Source organism: Neoarius graeffei, chromosome 10 (genome assembly GCF_027579695.1).
Source record: "Neoarius graeffei isolate fNeoGra1 chromosome 10, fNeoGra1.pri, whole genome shotgun sequence".
NCBI classification, from domain to species: Eukaryota; Metazoa; Chordata; class Actinopteri; order Siluriformes; family Ariidae; genus Neoarius; species Neoarius graeffei.
Window position 1 is genome coordinate 42,556,910 of NC_083578.1, and position 20,902 is coordinate 42,577,811.

The window sequence follows — 20,902 nt, forward strand, 5'->3', positions numbered from 1 at the left end:
ACTGGCAGCCATACGTACATGCCCATGCCATAACGCTACCTCCACCATGTTTGACAGATAGATAATGAGTTCTTCCTTTCCTTCTCCATTCTCTTCCCATAATTCTGGTACAAGTTAATCTCTGTTTCATGTGTCTAAAGAATCTTGTTCCAGAACTGTGCAGGCTTTTATTAGATGTTTTCAAGTAAAGTCTAATCTGGTCTTTCTGTTCTTGAATGTTAACAAGTGGTTTGCATCTTGCTTTCTCTGGAGCCTTATTTACTTGGCTAGATATTGTGAAGTGTTTTTTCTTCAGCAAGTAAATAATTCTGTGGCCTTCCAGAAAGAAGTGCATTATTTCTTGTTAAGAATATAGCAAATTGTTGATTTGGCCACTCCCCAGGTTTCTGCTATCTCTATGACTTTTTTTTTTTTTTAGCTGAATGATGGCCTTCTTCACTTGCATCGACACCTCTTTGGGTTTACGGTTATTTAGCACCAAAGTCTTTTAGCACAAGTTCTAAAGTCTCTCTTAGCACAACTCTAAACAACTCTTTATTATGAATACTTCCTGATCATGTTTAAAGATGCTTGATGGATTTTGTTTACTGAAAGTTGCTGAGATTCCGACTGAAAACGAGTGATTGTATTTCCCCACTCTGCCATCTTGAATGTGAAATTTATCATGAGGAAAAAAGTCGCATTACAAGTAATAGACTTGACAGGTAATTAAAACTGTTAACTTTGGCATGTGAAACTGATGTTTCACGGCAACACGCGTTTCTTGCACATGCGTTGACCGTGGATATCATAGTATCTACATCCATTTCTCTTCACTGAGTGCTCAATTAAAAGAAAACAATAGGATTAGAAAAGTGAACATATTTGCCATCTATCCCATTGTTATTTCAATGACAGGTTTAAAGAATGATGCAAAAACACAATAGACTTTATTATTATTCAAATAAAGTGCAAGCTGTTCTTGATCTGATCGACTTGTAATCTGTGCACTGCATTTTTTTTTTTGCACAATCTATAAATGAGTGTTTGTGGTTTATTGATTTGACAATTTAGTGTTATAATTTATTTATTTATTTTTAGCAGTTGATAGCATTGAACAAAAAAAATAAATATTGAAATTGAGCATCAGTTTAGCCAAGCGGTTACTTCAATTGATTTCTTCAATTGCGCACCGGGCCGACCCGAATTCGAACCGCTGGCGCTGTCTGACGTTTTAATCATTTGGTGGCACAGTGGTGTAGTGGTTAGCACGGTCGCCTCACAGCAAGAAGGTTTCGGGTTCAAACCCAGCGGCCGGCAAGGGCCTTTCTGTGTGGAGTTTGCATGTTCTCCCCGTGTCTGTGTGGGTTTCCTTGGGGTGCTCCGGTTTCCCCCACAATCCAAAGACATGCAGTTAGGTTGACATGGGGCGGCCTTGGGCTGAGGTGCCCTTGAGCAAGGTACCGAACCCCTGACTGCTCCCTGGGTGCTCTGGGCTGCCCACTGCTCTGGGTGTGTGCGCGCGTGTGTTCACTGCTTCAGATGGGTTAAATGCAGAGGATGAATTTCACTGTGCTTGAAGTGTGCATGTGACTAATAAAGGTTTTTAAAAAAAAAATAAATCAAATATAAACATACTGCAACAAAGTGAATTTCCCTGTAAACTAGCCACAGCTTCGAGACTTGTCTCGATCAAACAACCCTGACATCTTAGCATAATCTCTTCTTGTTTCACGATTGCCGTATTATAAACAATTGAGATATTAATTTTGGTTGTTTTGTCATTCCTGAATGTTTATATTGCACTTTTATTTAATTGCCATTCTAGAATACTTTAGTGGCAGTTTCTTTCGTTTGTTTACATATTGCAACTGTTGGTTACGAAGGAGATATTATTCTTATTTTTCTCATTAAAATTGGTCTCTTTTTCAGTTAAAGACTTTGTAGCTTTATTAGTCAAATACATATGAAAATAGTAATATGTGATATCAAATGGACTTTTAATAATTTGAGTAAGTTTTTAGGAATAGATTCCACTCTTAGTCAGCAAAACATATTGTCAAGCAGGGCAAGAAACATAATCCCCCCCGGTTAATTAATTCAGCAAACGCGTAATTATTGACAGTCAGTTGAATTTGTGATTATGATCAGAAGTGACTGAAGTTATCTATGAAGGTGCCCACAATTCAAGGTTTGTTATGGTTTAACTACAAATATCCAAAGACACCAAAGAATTGGATTTTCAGTCCATGTTTCAGGGATCAACAACTGATCCTTAACATGCACAGCAGCAGAAATTCTGACTTCCAGTCCCTAAGCAATCATAATAAACCCCTTCCTATATCAAGATGTGTGTTTTTTTCGATTATTGTGACCATAATTCAGAATTGTGCTAAAGAGCATATTGTGCTAAGAGGCGTTTGGATTTGTGCTAAAAGACTTTTGTGCTAAATAACTGGATACCCCTCTTTGGACCACAAACTTGAGAGTTCCCATGAACAGCTACCAAATGCAAATCAGACGCTTGAAATCAGCTCCAATACTTTTATCTTGTTAATGCGTCATGAAATAATGAAGAAACAGGCCGCACTTGGCCATGAAACTGCTTCAACTGATTATTTTTTGATCTTTTGAAAATGGATGTACTATGTTAAAAGGCTGTAATGCCTAAATGGTTAATGCAATATTTTTAAGATTAATGCTGAAAGTATACATTTCAATCACTTCTTGATTGCTTTATTTCAAATCCATTCTGGTGGTCTACAGAGACAAAATTTATAAAAAAAAAAAATTGTCACTGTCCAAATACTTGTGGACCTGACTGTATAATATTGTATGTATTGTTTGTGTGACAATAGTCAAGCCAAAAATGCTAATACAAAATGTATTTTACTGTTCCATTACTCTGACCAGTGTTTCTTGTCTGTAGCTCTGTAACTGTTCAGGAGATCCAGGCTCATCTGAACCATGGACATGTGGCCATTGTGCTGGTAAACGCTGTTGTGTTAATGTGCGAACTCTGCTCCACTTCAGTGAAGTACTGCTGCTTTCTACCTGTGAATCAGAAGTGTTTCTGCAGTACACCTGATTACCAAGGGCATTTTGTGGTAGTGTGTGGATTTAACCATACTGCTGGCTGCATCTTCTATAACAACCCTGCTTACTCTGACCGTAAGTGCTACACATGCATGTGAGATATATATATATATATATATATATATATATATATATATATATATATATATATATCCTCTGCTCCTGCTGGATGTTTTTTCATATCTTATTTTTTACATTTGTATATGTAAATACTTAATTTATCTAGAAGTTTTCTCTATTTCTATTCTCTGTTTATCCTGTAATGATGCTGCTGAAATTAATTTCCCTGAGGGAACCCTCCCAAAGGGATCAATGAAGTTCTATCTAATGTGTGTGTGTGTGTGTGTGTGTGTGTGTATATATGTGTGTCTGTATGTATAATATACAGATACATACATGTGTGTGTGTGTGTATACAGAGAACTGACATTTAGAACAAACAGCTTTCTCGACCCACTACAGTTTGCATACAGACTCAATAGAGGGGTTCAGGATGCAACTGTAACAGTACTTAACCTCATCCTTAAACATCTTGAGGGCAATAAAAATCATGCCAGATTACTGTTTGTGGACTTTTCGTCAGCCTTTAACACCATCCAGCCCCACCTGCTGGTTGAGAAGCTCTTGCATCAGTTCCAACTGGAGGCCAACCTTGTGGGCTGGATACTAGACTTCCTCACTAATAGATACCAGCGAGTGAGAGTCAATGGTCATCTTTCTGACTTGGCCTTCATATCAACTGGCTCTCCACAGGGATGTGTTCTCTCCCCCCTCCTCTTCATTTTGTACACCAATGACTGTCGCTCTGTGCTTGATGACTGACACATTGTGAAGTTCGCTGATGATACGGTTATTGTTAGCCTACTGAATAATGAGGAAACTTCACATGGTCTGGTCATTGACCATTTTATAATGTGCTGTCAGGAAGCCTTCCTGGAACTGAATGTCACAAGGACTAAGGACATGTGTATAGACTTTAGGCGAAATGTCACTAACACTGAAAAGACTAGTATAAATGGTCAGGAAATTGAGGTTGTTAAAGAGTACAAATATTTAGGATCTATTATTGATGACAAGCTGTGTTTTGAGCCAAATACCAGTGTGCTTTGTAAGAAAGGCCAACAGCGCCTGTACTGCCTTAGAAAGCTAGCCAAGTTTAATGTGGACAAGACCCTGATGACCCTTTTCTATAGGTCCTTTGTTGAGTCAGTGGTCACCTTCTCCTTAATCTGTTGGTATGGGTCTATCACTGTAAAACAAAAAAAATTCTCTTTCTAAGATAATTAATGTGAGTAGCCGTATTATAGGTTCTAAGCAGAAAGGCCTAGAGGAACTTTATCAGAAGCAGATGCTAAAAAAGGTTGAATCTATTTTGTCAAATAATTCTCATCCCTTACAGGCCGAATTCCAGATGTTGCCATCTGGATCATGCTTCAAACTTCCACAATTCAAAACCAACAGATATAAACACTCTCTTGTACCTATAGCCACTTTACTCTTAAATTCCACGAAGAATTATAGATAACACATGCCCTCCTCCCCCCACTCATACTTTTGGATTCTTTTGTTTTTATTATTATTGATTATTATTTATTGATTGTTTAGTGCAGGGATGGGCAACTGGCGGGCCGCATGCGGCCCGCCTCCTTACTCAGTGCGGCCCGTAGATCATTTTATTAATTATCAGGAAAAAAAATTAACCGCGGCCTTTTTTTTTTTTTTTTTTTACAGTTGTAATTACACTGTTGACCGATAGAGGGCGCTTCCTTTAGCTCGCGGTGCTAAAGGAAGCCACGTCATTACGTCGTTGTATATGTCATTACGTCGCTGTATATGTCAGTTACGTCGCTATGTTTGCATAAACCTTGGCGCGAATATCGAAGCAAAAACAACACGGAAGCAGCAGCAGCAACAACAACAACAATAATAATGGATGATTTCGCATTTGTACAGCTGCTGCTTCTCGGCGCTTAAAAATGGCAATCTTTCGTGGTCTTGTTATTGTTGTTGGTCTTAACACCTCCGCCCCCCCCGCTGACGTAAGCGGTTCTTTCTTCTGGCCCAGCAGAGAGTTGGTGCTAGCCTGGAACTGGTTTTTCTGGCCCCAGAGCCAGTTCTTTGTCAGTGGAAACAGAAAACCCGGTTCCAAACTAAGCACTGGCCCCGAACCAGCCCTGGAACTGCTTTGGTGGAAAAGGGGCAACAGAGGTTTCGCAGGGCTCCTCCGACAGAGCGGGGTAAACTGCCCTATACTGCACTGTATCATACATCAGGTGAATAGCCTCATATTAACTGTGAGATGTAGGCCTGAGTTTGACATGGCAGGACAAAACTATTTTTTTTAACATGCCATGCATTTTATCTCTCCAGGAAGCCCTCTGCGCGAAGACACTGAACTTTAGCCACGTTATGGATTTAGTGACCAAAGTAACAAATCTCATCAGAGGAGGGAACAGGTCCCTTTTGTCACAGGAGGTTCATTGCCTTTTTGGATGAAGTGGACGCCGCGTATGGGGATTTACAAATGCACGCTGAGATCAGATGGATGAGTCGAAGGAAGTGTCTGGAGCGTTTTTTTGCACTGCGCTCTGAACTACCAGTGTTCTTGGAGAACAGTATTAGTGGTGATACAAGCACCTACTGCAGAAAACTCAGACACACAGTTTATTTGCGACATGGCCTTTCTGACAGACATCACCTCACATCTCAACCACCTTAACACACACTTGCAGGGGAGAGACCAAACTGTTTGCGATCTGTATGCGCACACAACCGCATTCCAGCGTAAACTTGACCTGTTCATAGAAGGATTTTCTTCCCATCGTCCAAATTTGGCACACTTTCCCGCTTGTGAGGAGATACGAAAAGATAACCCCAGGTGCGAGAAACTACTTCAGAAGTATAGGGCCGACATCGAAAAATTGCAGGAGCAGTTTAACGATTGTTTCCAAGATTTTCATGTGATGAAACCACGAATTGCGCTATTCACGGACCCTGTCTCTGCTGCTGCCAGCGAGCAACCATCAGAACTGCAGCTCGAACTCTGCAAGTTGCAGTCAGATCCGTATTTTCAAGCAAAGCGCAATGAGAGGGGAATTTCATTTTGGAGACTGCTACCAGAGGCACGTTTTCCGCTCCTCAGAGATTTTGCTCTGTCAATGGCCAGCATGTTTGGGAGCACTTACATTTGTGAGAGCAGCTTTTCAACAATGAAGCACATTAAGTCAAAAGAGAGGAACAGATTCATGGATGATACTCTTTTTCATTTGATGCGGATTGGATGCACAAAGATTGACATTGATATCCAGTCTATTGTGCGCCAGCAGGCAAAACCACAAGTATCTCATTAAGTTGCACTTAATGTTGGGCCGCTGTTTTTTTTTTTTTTAGTTTTGTGCCTCATTGAATGTGAGCCCTTTGCACTTTTTCTTTTAAAACAAACTTGTTTTTCGTTTAACAAGACGAGGATTATGTTAAAAATGCATTTCAGTGTGGAATATATTAAATAAATGTATGTTGGTTCAATAAACATACAGACATAAGAATATACAAATATTTTGTTCTTATTTAAAATTCTTTTGTAACTTCTCTCATATCTGATTAGTTGAAGTGCGTGGTCATGTGGCCCTCTGATGGTGGTGATGAAAAATTGTGGCCCTGTTTATCATGCAAGTTGCCCATCCCTGGTTTAGTGTTTTTAGTGTATGTGTGTGTGTGTGAGCTGTGTACTATCTACTGCACAACAAATTGCCCCATTGGGGACAATAAAGTGATTTTGAACCTTGAACACACACACACACACACACACACACACACACACACACACACACTTACTTTTTTTTTTATATATATATAATACACACACACACACACACACACACACACACACACACACACTGGGTACGGAACATATTCAGACCCCTTTAAATTTTTCACTCTTTGTTTCATTGTAGCCATTTGCTAAAATCAAAAAAGTTCATTTTATTTCTCATTAATGTATACTCAGCACCCGCTCTTGACAGAAAAAAACAGAAATGTAGAAATTTTTGCAAATTTATTAAAAAAGAAAAACTTAAATATCACATGATCATAAGTATTCAGACCCTTTGCTCAGTATTGAGTAGAAGCACCCTTTTGAGCTAGTACAGCCATGAGTCGTCTTGGGAATGATGCAACAAGTTTTTCACACCTGGATTTGGGGATCCTCTGCCATTCTTCCTTGCAGATCCTCTCCAGTTCCGTCAGTTTGGATGGTGAACATTGGTGGACAGCCATTTTCAGGTCTCTCCAGAGATGCTCAATTGGGTTTAGGTCAGGGCTCTGGCTGGGCCAGTCAAGAATGGTCACAGAGTTGTTCCGAAGCCACTCCTTTGTTATTTTAGCTGTGTGCTTAGGGTCATTGTCTTGTTGGAAGGTGAACCTTTGGCCCAGTCTGAGGTCCTGAGCACTCTGGAAGAGGTTTTCTTCCAGGATATCTCTGTACTTGGCCGCGTTCATCTTTCCTTCAATTGCAACCAGTTGTCCTGTCCCTGCAGCTGAAAAACACCCCCACAGCACGATGCTGCCACCACCATGTTTCACTGTTGGGATTGTATTGGGCAGGTGATGAGCAGTGCCTGGTTTTCTCCACACATACCGCTTAGAATTAATGCCAAAAAGTTCAATCTTCGTCTCATCAGACCAGAGAATCTTATTTCTCATAGTCTGGGAGTCCTTCATGTGTTTCTTGGCAAACTCTATGCGGGCTTTCATATGTCTTGCACTGAGGAGAGGCTTCCGTCGGGCCACTCTGCCATAAAGCCCTGACTGGTGGAGGGCTGCAGTGATAGTTGACTTTGTGGAACTTTCTCCCATCTCCCTACTGCATCTCTGGAGCTCAGCCACAGTGATCTTTGGGTTCTTCTTTACCTCTCTCACCAAGGCTCTTCTCCCACGATTGCTCAGTTTGGCTGGACAGCCAGGTCTAGGAAGAGTTCTGGTCATCCCAAACTTCTTCCATTTATGGATTATGGAGGCCCCTGTGCTCTTAGGAACCTTGAGTGCTGCAGAAATTATTTTGTAACCTTGGCCAGATCTGTGCCTTGCCACAATCCTGTCTCTGAGCTCCTTGGGCAGTTCCTTTGACCTCATGATTCTCATTTGCTCTGACATGCACTGTGAGCTGTAAGATCTTATATAGACAGGTGTGTGCCTTTCCTAATCAAGTCCAATCAGTTTAATTAAACAAAGCTGGACTCCAATGAAGGAGTAGAACCATCTCAAGGAGGATCAGAAGAAATGGACAGCATGTGAGTTAAATGAGTGTGTCACAGCAAAGGGTCTGAATACTTATGACCATGTGATATTTCAGTTTTTCTTTTTTAGTAAATTTGTAAAAATTTCTACATTTGTTTTTTTCTGTCAAGATGGGTTGCTGAGTGTACATTAATGAGAAATAAAATGAACTTTTTTGATTTTAGCAAATGGCTGCAATGAAACAAAGAGTGAAAAATTTCAAGGGGTCTGAATACTTTCCGTACCCACTGTGTATGTGTATATATACACACACACACACACACACACACACACACAGTGGGTACGGAAAGTATTCAGACCCCTTGAAATTTTATATATATATATATATATATATATATATATATATATATATATATATATATATATATATACAACCCCGATTCCAAAAAAGTTGGGACAAAGTACAAATTGTAAATAAAAACAGAATGCAATGATGTGGAAGTTTCAAAATTCCATATTTTATTCAGAATAGAACATAGATGACATATCAAATGTTTAAACTGAGAAAATGTATCATTTAAAGAGAAAAATTAGGTGATTTTTAAATTTCATGACAACAACACATCTCAAAAAAGTTGGGACAAGGCCATGATTACCACTGTGAGACATCCCCTTTTCTCTTTACAACAGTCTGTAAACGTCTGGGGACTGAGGAGACAAGTTGCTCAAGTTTAGGGATAGGAATGTTAACCCATTCTTGTCTAATGTAGGATTCTAGTTGCTCAACTGTCTTAGGTCTTTTTTGTCGTATCTTCCGTTTTATGATGCGCCAAATGTTTTCTATGGGTGAAAGATCTGGACTGCAGGCTGGCCAGTTCAGTACCCGGACCCTTCTTCTACGCAGCCATGATGCTGTAATTGATGCAGTATGTGGTTTGGCATTGTCATGTTGGAAAATGCAAGGTCTTCCCTGAAAGAGACGTCGTCTGGATAGGAGCATGTTGCTGTAGAACCTGGATATACCTTTCATCATTGATGGTGTCTTTCCAGATGTGTAAGCTGCCCATGCCACACGCACTAATGCAACCCCATGCCATCAGAGATGCAGGCTTCTGAACTGAGCGCTGATAACAACTTGGGTCGTCCTTCTCCTCTTTAGTCCGAATGACACGGCGTCCCTGATTTCCATAAAGAACTTCAAATTTTGATTTGTCTGTCCACAGAACAGTTTTCCACTTTGCCACAGTTCATTTTAAATGAGCCTTGGCCCAGAGATGATGTCTGCGCTTCTGGATCATGTTTAGATACAGCTTCTTCTTTGAACTATGGAGTTTTAGCTGGCAACGGCGGATGGCACGGTGAATTGTGTTCACAGATAATGTTCTCTGGAAATATTCCTGAGCCCATTTTGTGATTTCCAATACAGAAGCACGCCTGTATGTGATGCAGTGCCATCTAAGGGCCCGAAGATCACGGGCACCCAGTATGGTTTTCCGGCCTTGACCCTTACGCACAGAGATTCTTCCAGATTCTCTGAATCTTTTGATATTATGCACTGTAGATGATGATGATGTGTTCGAACTCTTTGCAATTTTACACTGTCGAACTCCTTTCTGATATTGCTCCACTATTTGTCGGCACAGAATTAGGGGGATTGGTGATCCTCTTCCCATCTTTACTTCTGAGAGCCGCTGCCACTCCAAGATGCTCTTTTTATACCCAGTCATGTTAATGACCTATTGCCAACTGACCTAATGAGTTGCAATTTGGTCCTCCAGCTGTTCCTTTTTTGTACCTTTAACTTTTCCAGCCTCTTATTGCCCCTGTCCCAACTTTTTTGAGATGTGTTGCTGTCATGAAATTTCAGATGAACCAATATTTGGCATGAAATTTCAAAATGTCTCACTTTCGACATTTGATATGTTGTCTAGGTTCTATTGTGAATACAATATCAGTTTTTGAGATTTGTAAATTATTGCATTCTGTTTTTATTTACAATTTGTACTTTGTCCCAACTTTTTTGGAATCGGGGTTGTGTGTGTGTGTGTGTGTGTGTGTGTGTGTGTGTGTATATATATATATATATATGTATGTATATATATATATATATATATATATATATATATATATATATATATATATAAAAAGTATGTGTGTGTGTTCACTTTTCAATAAAACATCCACTAGAAGAGTCTAATTACTCATCCTTTGTGAATTGTAGACCTTTATAAATTTGCTATAGGTGCTTTCAATCCCATTAGTTTGTTTACCAAAGCCAACTGTGAGTAAAAATCACAAATTTGGTTTATTTACTGTTTGGGTTAGTTTTACATTATCATTTAAAAAAAATTGCTGATGGCATGTAGTACTGGAAACATCCTAAAATGCTTCATTCATTGGTCAAAAATATGATAGAAAAAGTTAACCAAACCTTTGCCAACTGCACAATTGACCATTATGTAAATAAGTAGTTTAAAACCTTTGTGTAGCCCAGCAGCTTTTGTTTTCTCTTTTTGTTTGTCAGCTAAAATAAAAAATAAAGCACTGTCCTTTGACTCAGTTTAGCAGCTGACACACAGAAAAAAAGCTGCCTGTGACCCAAAAAACGCTGGCCCTCCTTGAAATGAATGTACTAAAGAAAACTGAATGTATGGTAATTTCAACGCGAAGCTCCTGTTTATTAATGTGGACGTGAGTGAAGGCTATGATCAAAGCTCGCGTTAAGTCTCAACTCGTGTACCCGAGTTTTTGAGTCAGCTTGGACTTGTGGCGCGCATAGTAAATCTGGCGAAGTTGGAGACATGGGTGTTTATTGGGGTACACTGATCTGCTGTGCCCCAGAAAGATCTCGCATTCAAGTTTCAGATTCATTTAGGTTAGTGATAACAGGAAAAGGATGGATTTCTTTTCTAATCCACAATGTTGGACAATGCAGTTTAACTGCATCTTTCTTTTGGTTTCAGTCCACATTACGGCCGTTTTATACTTCTACATTCAATCTATGCTGTAGGTGTGGCATCAACACTTGCACAGGGTGAAGCTTTTATACTTGCACATAAAGTGCATGTCTCCTCCAGGAGGCACTATTGTGTAAAACACCAGAATTTATTGCTTTTAAACATGGAAGAAGGGTGGAATGCAAGCTCCATTTTTCACTGTAGAAATAATAAACAGAAAATAACGTGGACAAAACGTTGTTCTGAAACAGATTTACTGGGGGAAAAGAAACTTCATGTCATTAGTTACAAACCAAGTGAATTCTCACTGAAAGGATTTCTGAAGTGTTTTAACTCCGCTGTATTCAGGAGTATGAGCAATTCCAAGACACAGTTTTACTGTGCGCTCAGGAGTTAGGCACAAAAATAATGCCAGTGTTTAAATCCACAGAATTGTATACAAGATTAAATTGACTGTTAAAATGATCTACAACCGTTCTAGAGCTTCACGCTTTAGCAATAGAGATCTTGCAGTCACGTGACCGGAAAGTATACAGCCGCCATCTTGTCGGTAAAAAACACAGCTGAATACTGCTGCACTCATGTACAGAATGGATCAATTTCAACCGACGGACTACACGGCTCATTTTTCTAATGAACAGATAACTAGATATATGTCTAAAATAAACAATCTACAGATTAGTGACCCTTATGGCTTACCGGACGTAGTTTTCACGATCGTGTCAGTGGATAATGAACTGCCAGCGGAATACCCAGACGTGTATAATTGCCTCATTAACTTTCCCTCGCTGTTCAGTGGTGAAGCACTGCGTGCTTTTAAATCTCTGGACAGTTATCTTTACAGAAATTCAGGATTTGTCAGCGACTCAGATGTGGCATCTTGTAAACAAGAAAATAACAATCCTCATTGGACGGGTAAGTCACTTAAGTATTGAGTATAGTACTGACCAGCCGATTATAGAATAAGGTAATTCCAGCTGTAATTCCAAATCGTCCGCCTTGTTTACCATGGATCTGGCATTGGAGAGGTCGAGGCGGCAGTGGAGATTTGAGTAGCTGTTTTCTGAGCTTAGTCTGAGGCCGGCTCTGCAGCCTCGCTTTTGCTTCCGCTCCCGGCGCCGCCTCCTTCGCTTTGCTTCCGATAACAATCCACGGAGACCCCGCTGGTCTCGCTATCTCGTCCGGAATGTTGTGCATGCGATGGAAATCGCTACAAACCGTCATTTTCTGCTGGAAACCAATGTCCAGTAAGTCCATATGGTTGTAGTGGATATTGAAGTCTGATACAGACGAACAACACGCAAAAATACACAAAAAACATAAAAACCGTGCACAGGTAGGGAGAGCTTGTAGCCGCAGCTGTTGCAGTAGAATTGTATATAGTAGGGTTTTCCAGAAGAAAAGAGAGAAGCAGAAGTAGTACTAGAAGTAGAAGGCGGAAATATGGCGTTTGACCGACAAGATGGCGTCTGTCACAATCTGGATCGGCTGTGACGTCACATGCAAGTGCTCCATAGATTTCCAATATTTGTAGAAAAGAAAGAGCGGCCAGAAATCCTACCAAGCAGACCGACCAGTCAGTAGTTGTGTTCTGCATCGTCACGACATACCGTATAATTAGATTTGTGGAGAGCCTCACGTCAAGCTATGGTATCCTACAGCGTAGATTCGCTGCAGAAATATAAATTGACCTTTACTCTCCATGCACGGCAGTGTGCATGTGGTAGCTTGTGCACTGCAGTGTGTGCATAGCAATCCATGTATCGGTGTGTGTGTGTGTGTGTGTGTGTGTGAAACAAGAATCACACTGAAGAGTGATAAAATGACTATAGCACATTTCATACACCAACAGGTGTTCAAGAAAAAAAAAAAGTGTGTGTGTGGGGGGGTCGTCCTGTGTCCCTGTACAGCTTTTATGTCTACCAACCCTGGCTGGAGAATTGTTAGTAGACCATAGCCTATATTTCCAATAGCATATGCAGTCACATATTCATCACTAATATTTTGCTGTAGACTACATATTTTTAATTTTTAAAAGCCCTCCATCAATTATGTGCAATATATCCCTAACATAAATAGGTATTTTCAAATTGTAATTAACAGGGTTAATTTCTCTTTCCTTTTGATCTAGCCTACTTGTTAGGCTAGGCGAATGGTTACATAATTACAAGCAATTAAAATTAAGCAATTAAAAGCAACTGGTAGGCTCGCTGATTTGCAATGTGATGGGTTAGCTGCCTATTCAATCACATCAGCAGTGGCTCTGTTGAACTCTCTGCATCCATTAGAGAGGCTTTTTGTGGCTGTTGCCTCATAGAAGCGAAGCAAGGCAGTAGCCACTATGTCATCGTGTTGTAAGAATGAGTGTAACAATAGCGCGCTGTGCATACGCATACAGGTGTTCGTATTAAAATGGCCGGTGAGGGTATACAATTCGGTGCACCATTCGAAATGAATGGGCGAGACTAAAGAAATCGCTTTCAGACATGTTTGTTTGTTTATTACCGAGGGAAAGTATGTTCCTATTTTAAAATATACTTCAGGTTGTCCCCCTTTCCTCGCCTTCTTCGGCCAGTGGTCCCATGTGCGATGTAGATGTGACGCACTTCCGAGTTGTTACTGGAAGTTGTCGAAAAGAGTATTGAGACCACTGAGCTCTAGCGCCGGGCCTTTTCCGCGAGATAAGAGTTTCGGTCATGGCGACAGCGTGTGTATGTCAACCTCAGTTCAGAGGTTTCAGTTTCAAAAACTGTAAGAGGTAAGAGTAGAATAATATAAAGTACAGACACTTGGTTTATTTTACTTCTATGATTTTTAAATTGTTCATTTTTGGATTACGCTTCATTTCTGTGGCTACTGCCTCAGAGTAAATGTATATGCTATATTTACTGTATGGACATGGTATCAGACAACAATTTTATTTCTCAGCAGTAGCCACATGTACCAGTAGGGTACCTATTTTTTGGCACTGGTAGGGATTTTTCTGACTTCCTTTAATGCTCTATTAATTGTCTCCATGTTGTAAACTTTAGGGGCGAAGCCTCTAAACCAGGGACATGATATTTAAAAGGCACTTGTTTTCAGCTGCCACATTTATCAACATACGATCATTCTTGTGCTGTGATTGGTAGGATATGAACATTTCATGAATCACACATGAACCCTGTCATAAGATGATTTCAGCACTCAGATCTGCACTGGTTTATACGTTCGATTGACAGATGAGGTCCACGTTGTTTTGTTCACTTCCTGTAGTCGTGTTGCTTTTAATAATTTTCTCATGCAGTTCGTGGGTTTGATTCAAATGGACTAAATGCTTGCATATTCAAAAGCACTGAAGATTCAGACAATCCTATGTTCCTTGGCCACCTGTATTGTGTTCATTCATGCAACTATCCAGTCAGCCAATCATGTGGCAGCAGTGCAATGCATAAAATCATGCCAATCAAGTCAATAGCTTCAGTTAATTGAAAATGTGCAGTTGAATATATATATATATATATATATATATATATATATATATATATATATATAAATATTATTTTTTTAAACCTTCAGCTGTACAGTTTTGATGAGCCTTTGCCCACTGCAGCCTCTATTCCTGTAAGCTTGTTCTTACCTGACAGGAATATAACCCAATTTGGTCTTTTGCTGTTGTAATCAATCATCCTCAAGGTTCAACATGCATTCTGTGATGCTTTTCTACTCACCATAAAGAGTGAATGTTTGTTTGAGTTCCCATAACATTCCTTTCAACTCAAACCATTTTGGCCATTCTCCTTTGACTTCTCTTGTCAACAAGGAATTTCCACTTGCAGAACTACTGCTCACTGGACACCCCCCCCAACCCAACCCACCTCACATCACATCCACACACCATTCTGTAATCAGCATTTTCTGAAACATTCAAACCAGCTGGTATGGCACCCACAACTATGCAATGGTCAGAATAACTGATCACACATTTTCTCCCCATTCTTTTGTTTGATGTGAACATAAATTGAATTTCTTCATCTGCATGATTTTGTGCATTGCACTGCTATGTAATTGGCTAATTGGAAAAATTGCATATATCTTATGTGCAGGTGTATACTAAAAGGCCCATTGAGTATACAGTATATCATAATAGTATAACCTGCAAGTTCTGATCAAGTGGGTTATTTATTGAGTTGTTGATTTGACTGTATGCTCTTGCCCAGACAAAGCAATGCAATTTTTTTTTAATAACTTGACCTTACTTTTATTCTCTTCCTTAATCCATTACAACCCCAAATCAGAAAAAGTTGGGAAGGTATGTTGAAATTAAAACAGAAAACAATGATTTGTAAATTAGCTTTGTCCTGTATTGTACTCAAAACAGTACAACAGCAACTTTATTTGATGTTTTACCTCATTTCATTTCATTGTTTGTTTTTTTTTGTTTGTTTTTTCTCAAAATAAGCACTTAAATTTTGATTCTTGAAACACATTTCAAAAAACTTGGGATGATAAAACATTTAACACTTTGTAATGTTGCCATTTCTTCTCAAAACACTTGGATGTTTGGGGACTGAAGACACCAAGTGATGAATCATTTCAGGTGTTTTGTCCCATTCTTCCTGCAAACATGTCTTAAGGTGTGCAACAGTATGGGTCGTTGTCGTCATTGTTTCGTTTCACAATTTTTGCTACACATTCTCTTTTGGGGACAGACAGGACAGGTACCACCTTCTTCCGCAGCCATGTCTTTGTAATGTGTGCAGAATGTGGTTTTACATTGTCTTGTTGAAATATCCCTGGAAAAAAATGTCATCATGAAGGAAGCATGTGTTGCTCTAAAATATCGATGTACAAACCTCATTTCCAAAAAAGTTGGGATATTTTCCAAAATACAATCAAAGCAAAAATCTGTGATTTTTGTTAATTCATGTGAACCTTTATTTAACTGACAAAAGTACAAATAGAAGATTTTCAATAGTTTTACTGACCAACTTAATTGTATTTTGTAAATATAAATGAAGTTAGAATTTATGCCTACAACTCACTCAAAAAAAAAAAAAAGTTGGGACAGAGGCAAAATAAAAATTGAAAAGTTTATAGGATATTCAAGGAACACCATTTTGGAAGATTCCACAATAAGCAGGTTATTTGGTACCATGATTGGGTATAAAAGGAGCATGCACCAAAGGGGATGGATCATGGCTCACTCCTTTGTGCCAAAATTTGTTAGAGAATTTTTAGTCAATTCAGCAAGAACATTTCTCAATGCAAGATTTTTAGGTCTTTCAAAATCTATAGTACGTAATATTGTGAAAAGATTCAGGGAATTCAGAGACATCTCAGTGTGTAAAGGACAACATCAGAAACCACTTTTGAATGTGCATGACCTTTGAGCCCTCAGGCGGCACTGCCTGAGAAACTGTCATGCTAATGTGACAAATATAGTCACATAAGCTCGGTAGTACTTGGGAAAACTATTGTCACTTAACACAGTCTGCCACTGCATCCAGAAATGCAACCTGAATCCATATTCTGCAAGGAGGAAGCCATTCATCAATTCTATGCAGAAATGCTGCTGATTTGTCTCAGTTTTTGGCCCAAACTCATCTCAGATGGACCAAAAGACAGTGGTCTTTTGTGTGCTGTGGTCAGATGAGCCCACATTTCAGCATGCTTTTGGGAAACATTGAGTTCTCCGTGACAAAGATGAACACGACCATCCAGTTTATCAAAGAAAGGTGCAAAAGAAATTTGTGATGGGGGGGATCAGTGCCCACGGCATGGGTGAGTTGCATGTGTGTGAAGGTACCATTGATGTGTTGGGATATACAGTGGTGCTTGAAAGTTTGTGAACCCTTTAGAATTGTCTATATTTCTGCATAAATATGACCTAAAACATCAGATTTTCACACAAGTCCTAAAAGTAGATAAAGAGAACCCAGTTAAACAAATGAGGCAAAAATATTATACTTGGTCATTTATTTATTGAGGAAAATGATCCAATATTATAGATCTTTGAGTGGCAAAAGTATGTGAACCTCTAGGATTAGCAGTTAATTTGAAGGTGAAATTAGAGTCAGGTGTTTTCAATCAATGGGATGACAATCAGGTGCGAGTGGGCACCCTGTTTTATTTAAAGAACAGGGATCTATCAAAGTCTGATCTTCACAACACATGTTTGTGGAAGTGTATCATGGCACAAACAAAGGAGATTTCTGAGGACCTCAGAAAAGGTATGAAAAGGCTGGAAAAGGTAACAAAACCATCTCTAAAGAGTTTGGACTCCACCAATCCACAGTCAGACAGATTGTGTACAAATGGAGGAAATTCAAGACCATTGTTACCCTCCCCAGGAGTGGTCGACCAACAAAGATCACTCCAAGAGCAAGGCGTGTAATAGTCAGTGAGGTCACAAAGGACCCCAGGGTAACTTCTAAGCAACTGAAGGCTTCTCTCACATTGGCTAATGTTCATGTTCATGTGTACACCATCAGGAGAACACTGAACAACAATGGTGTGTATGGCAGGGTTGCAAGGAGAAAGCCACTGCTCTCCAAAAAGAGCATTGCTGCTCGTCTGCAGTTTGCTAAAGATCATGTGGACAAGCCAGAAGGCTATTGGAAAAATGTTTTGTGGACAGATGAGACCAAAATTGAATTTTTGGTTTAAATGAGAAGCATTATGTTTGGAGAAAGGAAAACACTGCATTCCAGCATAAGAACCTTATCCCATCTGTGAAACAAGGTGGTGGTAGTATCATGATTTGGGCCTGTTTTGCAGCATCTGGGCCAGGACGGCTTGCCAACATTGATGGAACAATGAATTCTGAATTATACCAGTGAATTCTAAAGGAAAATGTCAGGACATCTGTCCATGAACTGAATCTCAAGAGAAGGTGGGTCATGCAGCAAGACAATGACCCTAAGCACACAAGTCGTTCTACCAAAGAATTGTTAAAGAAGAATAAAGTTAATGTTTTGGAATGGCCAAGTCAAAGTCCTGAACTTAATCCAATCGAAATGTTGTGGAAGGACCTGAAGCGAGTAGTTCATGTGAGGAAACCCACCAACATCCCAGAGTTGAAGCTGTTCTGTATGGAGGAATGGGCTAAAATTCGTCCAAGCCGGTGTGCAGGACTGATCAACAGTTACTGGAAAAGTTTAGTTGCAGTTATTGCTGCACAAGCGAGTCACACCAGATACTGAAAGCAAAGGTTCACATACTTTTGCCACTCACAGAATTGTAATATTGGATCATTTTCCTCCATAAATAAATGACCAAGTATAATATTTTTGTCTCATTTGTTTAACCGGGTTCTCTTTATCTACTTTTAGGACTTATGTGAAAATCTGATGATGTTTTAGGTCATATTTATGCAGAAATGTAGAAAATTCTAAAGGGTTCACAAACTTTCAAGCACCACTGTATATATTGGGATTTTAGAGACACGTATGTTGCCATCAAGGTGACATCCCCTCCTGGGAAATCCATGCTTCTTTCAGCAGGACAATGCCAGGCCTCGTTCTGCACAGACTACAATAGCATGGCTTCATAGACACAGTGTGCTTGTGCTTGACTGGCCTGCTGCCAGTCCAGGTCTGTCTCCTACTGAGAATGGATGGTGCATCATGAAGAGGAGAATTGGACAATGGCGACCACGGCCTGCTTGAGTAGCTGAAGTTTTGTACCAAGCAAGAATGGACAAAAATTCCAATTAAAAAATGCAACAATTAGTATCCTCAGATCCCATGTGATTTTTAAAAAGTGTTATTTCAAGGAAAGGTGATGTAATACAATGAAAATAACACCTCTGTTCCAACTTTTTTTGAGTATGTTGCAGGCATCAAATTCTAACTTTGTTCATATTTAAAAAAAAAAATTAAGCTGGTCATTAAAACTCTCCTGAAAATCTTTTCTTTTGTACTATTGTCAGTTAAATAAATGTTCACATGAATTAACAACAATTTAGGTTTTTGTTTTTACTGCTTTTTGGAAAATATCCCAACCTTTCTGGAAATGGGGTTAGTACTTTTCTGCATTAATGCTGCAGTCACAGAAGTGTAAGTTACCGTTACCAAGCGCAGAGACACAACCCCATACCATGACAGACCCTGGCTTTTGGACTTGTTGCTGGTAACAGTCTGGATGGTCTTTTTTTTTGTCTTTGGTCCAGAACACACGGCATCTCTTTCTTCCAAAAAAGGCAGAGAATACTGATTCGTCTGACCACAATACACGTTTCCACTGTGTGATGGTCCATCCCAAATGCCTCCAAGCCCAGGGAAATTGACGGCACTTCTGGACACAGTTAACATAAGGCTTCCTTTTTACCACAGGAAAGTTTTAACTGGTATTTGTGGATGCAACTCTGTACTGTAGTGCTTGACAAAGGTTTGCCAAAGTAATCCCAAGCCTATGTGTTATATCAGCTATAAATGAATGATGGTTGTTTGATGCAGTGCTGTCTGAGGGATCAGAGATCACGGATGTTCAGCTTAGGCTTGTGCCCTTGCCGTTTGTGCACCGAAATTCCTCCAGATTCCTTGAATTGTTTTGTTTAATGATCTTATGCATCATAGTGGGTGAAATATCCAAATCCCTCCCTATCATGATATGGATTTTGTACCAAACCATGCTTTCAGTCACCTGTTGACATCACCTGTTTCAAATCACATCATTATTTAATTGTTTTACCTAATTATTAGCTCTAAATTACCCCAGTCCCAGCTTTTTTTTTTGGGAATATGTTGCAGGACAGAAACGTAGGAATGGACGGATATTAACAAATGACGTTGACCGGACAAAACATGAATTATCTTTGATTCATACTATCTATAATGAAATGCAAGTCAAAGTAAATATAGAAATCAATGCTTTCTTTTTTATTTGCATTATCCCATCCTGTCCCAACTTTTTTCTGATTTGGGATTGTACTTTACAAGTTATATCATACTTTCCTTCCTTATGTAATTTATGTATTATGTTTACATTTCTTGCTTTACATGTATCCTCAGTACAATACAGTTAATAGCAATATTGTAAAAAGACAAGATGGATAAATATTCTTCTCCATAAAAGCTTAATAAAAGATAACTGAACACGTTAACAGTATGGAATGGCGAGGTGACTAATAGAAGTTTCTTTGAACAGGTGTGTGCTGTACTAGCATTAGCAATTTTGAAGAGGCAAGAATGAGCTATGGAACAGATGAGGACATTCTTTTCATCTTCAAGGACAGCTGATCACAGGATGCACTTTTTTTCTTTTTTTTCTTTTGAGTCATGGTGAGGGCTTTGTCTTTTATATTATCTATATATAATATAAAAATTATACAGCGCCCTCCACAATTATTGGCACCCCCATTAAGATATGTTCTTAGGCTTCTAATAAAATTCATTTTTTAAAAATAAAATAGGATAACAATGCAAAAAAAGAGAAAAATCCAACCTTTTAATTCAAGTGCATTTTTATTCAGTGGGAAAAAAATCCCACATTAAGAAATAATTCTTTTACATGAAATCATGTGTGCCACAATTATTGGCACCCCTGATGTTAATACTTTGTACAACCCCCTTTTGCCAACAAGACAGCACTTAATCTTCTCCTATAACATTTCACAAGATGGGAGAATACAGAGAGAGGGATCTTTGACCATTC

The 20,902-nt window shown here is 39.3% G+C and overlaps 1 protein-coding gene across 12 annotated transcripts in view; it reads left to right on the forward strand.

Moving 5' to 3' along the window:
• The window catches only part of gucd1 (guanylyl cyclase domain containing 1), a 103,948-nt gene that overhangs the window by 42,029 nt on the left and 41,017 nt on the right, over positions 1-20,902 (forward strand). For 7 of the 12 annotated variants that reach the window (XR_009655505.1, XR_009655506.1, XR_009655507.1 and 4 more), the window contains exons 5-6: positions 2,909-3,150; positions 20,396-20,529. The exons of 1 other annotated variant lie outside the window; for it this stretch is intronic. Coding sequence is in view for 6 of the 11 variants with exons in the window: in XM_060931808.1 (XP_060787791.1) it covers positions 2,909-3,150; positions 20,396-20,487 (334 nt within the window). In the remaining 5 variants the exon portion in view is untranslated. 4 more of the 12 variants (XR_009655509.1, XM_060931810.1, XM_060931811.1 and 1 more) reach the window with 4 other exon arrangements.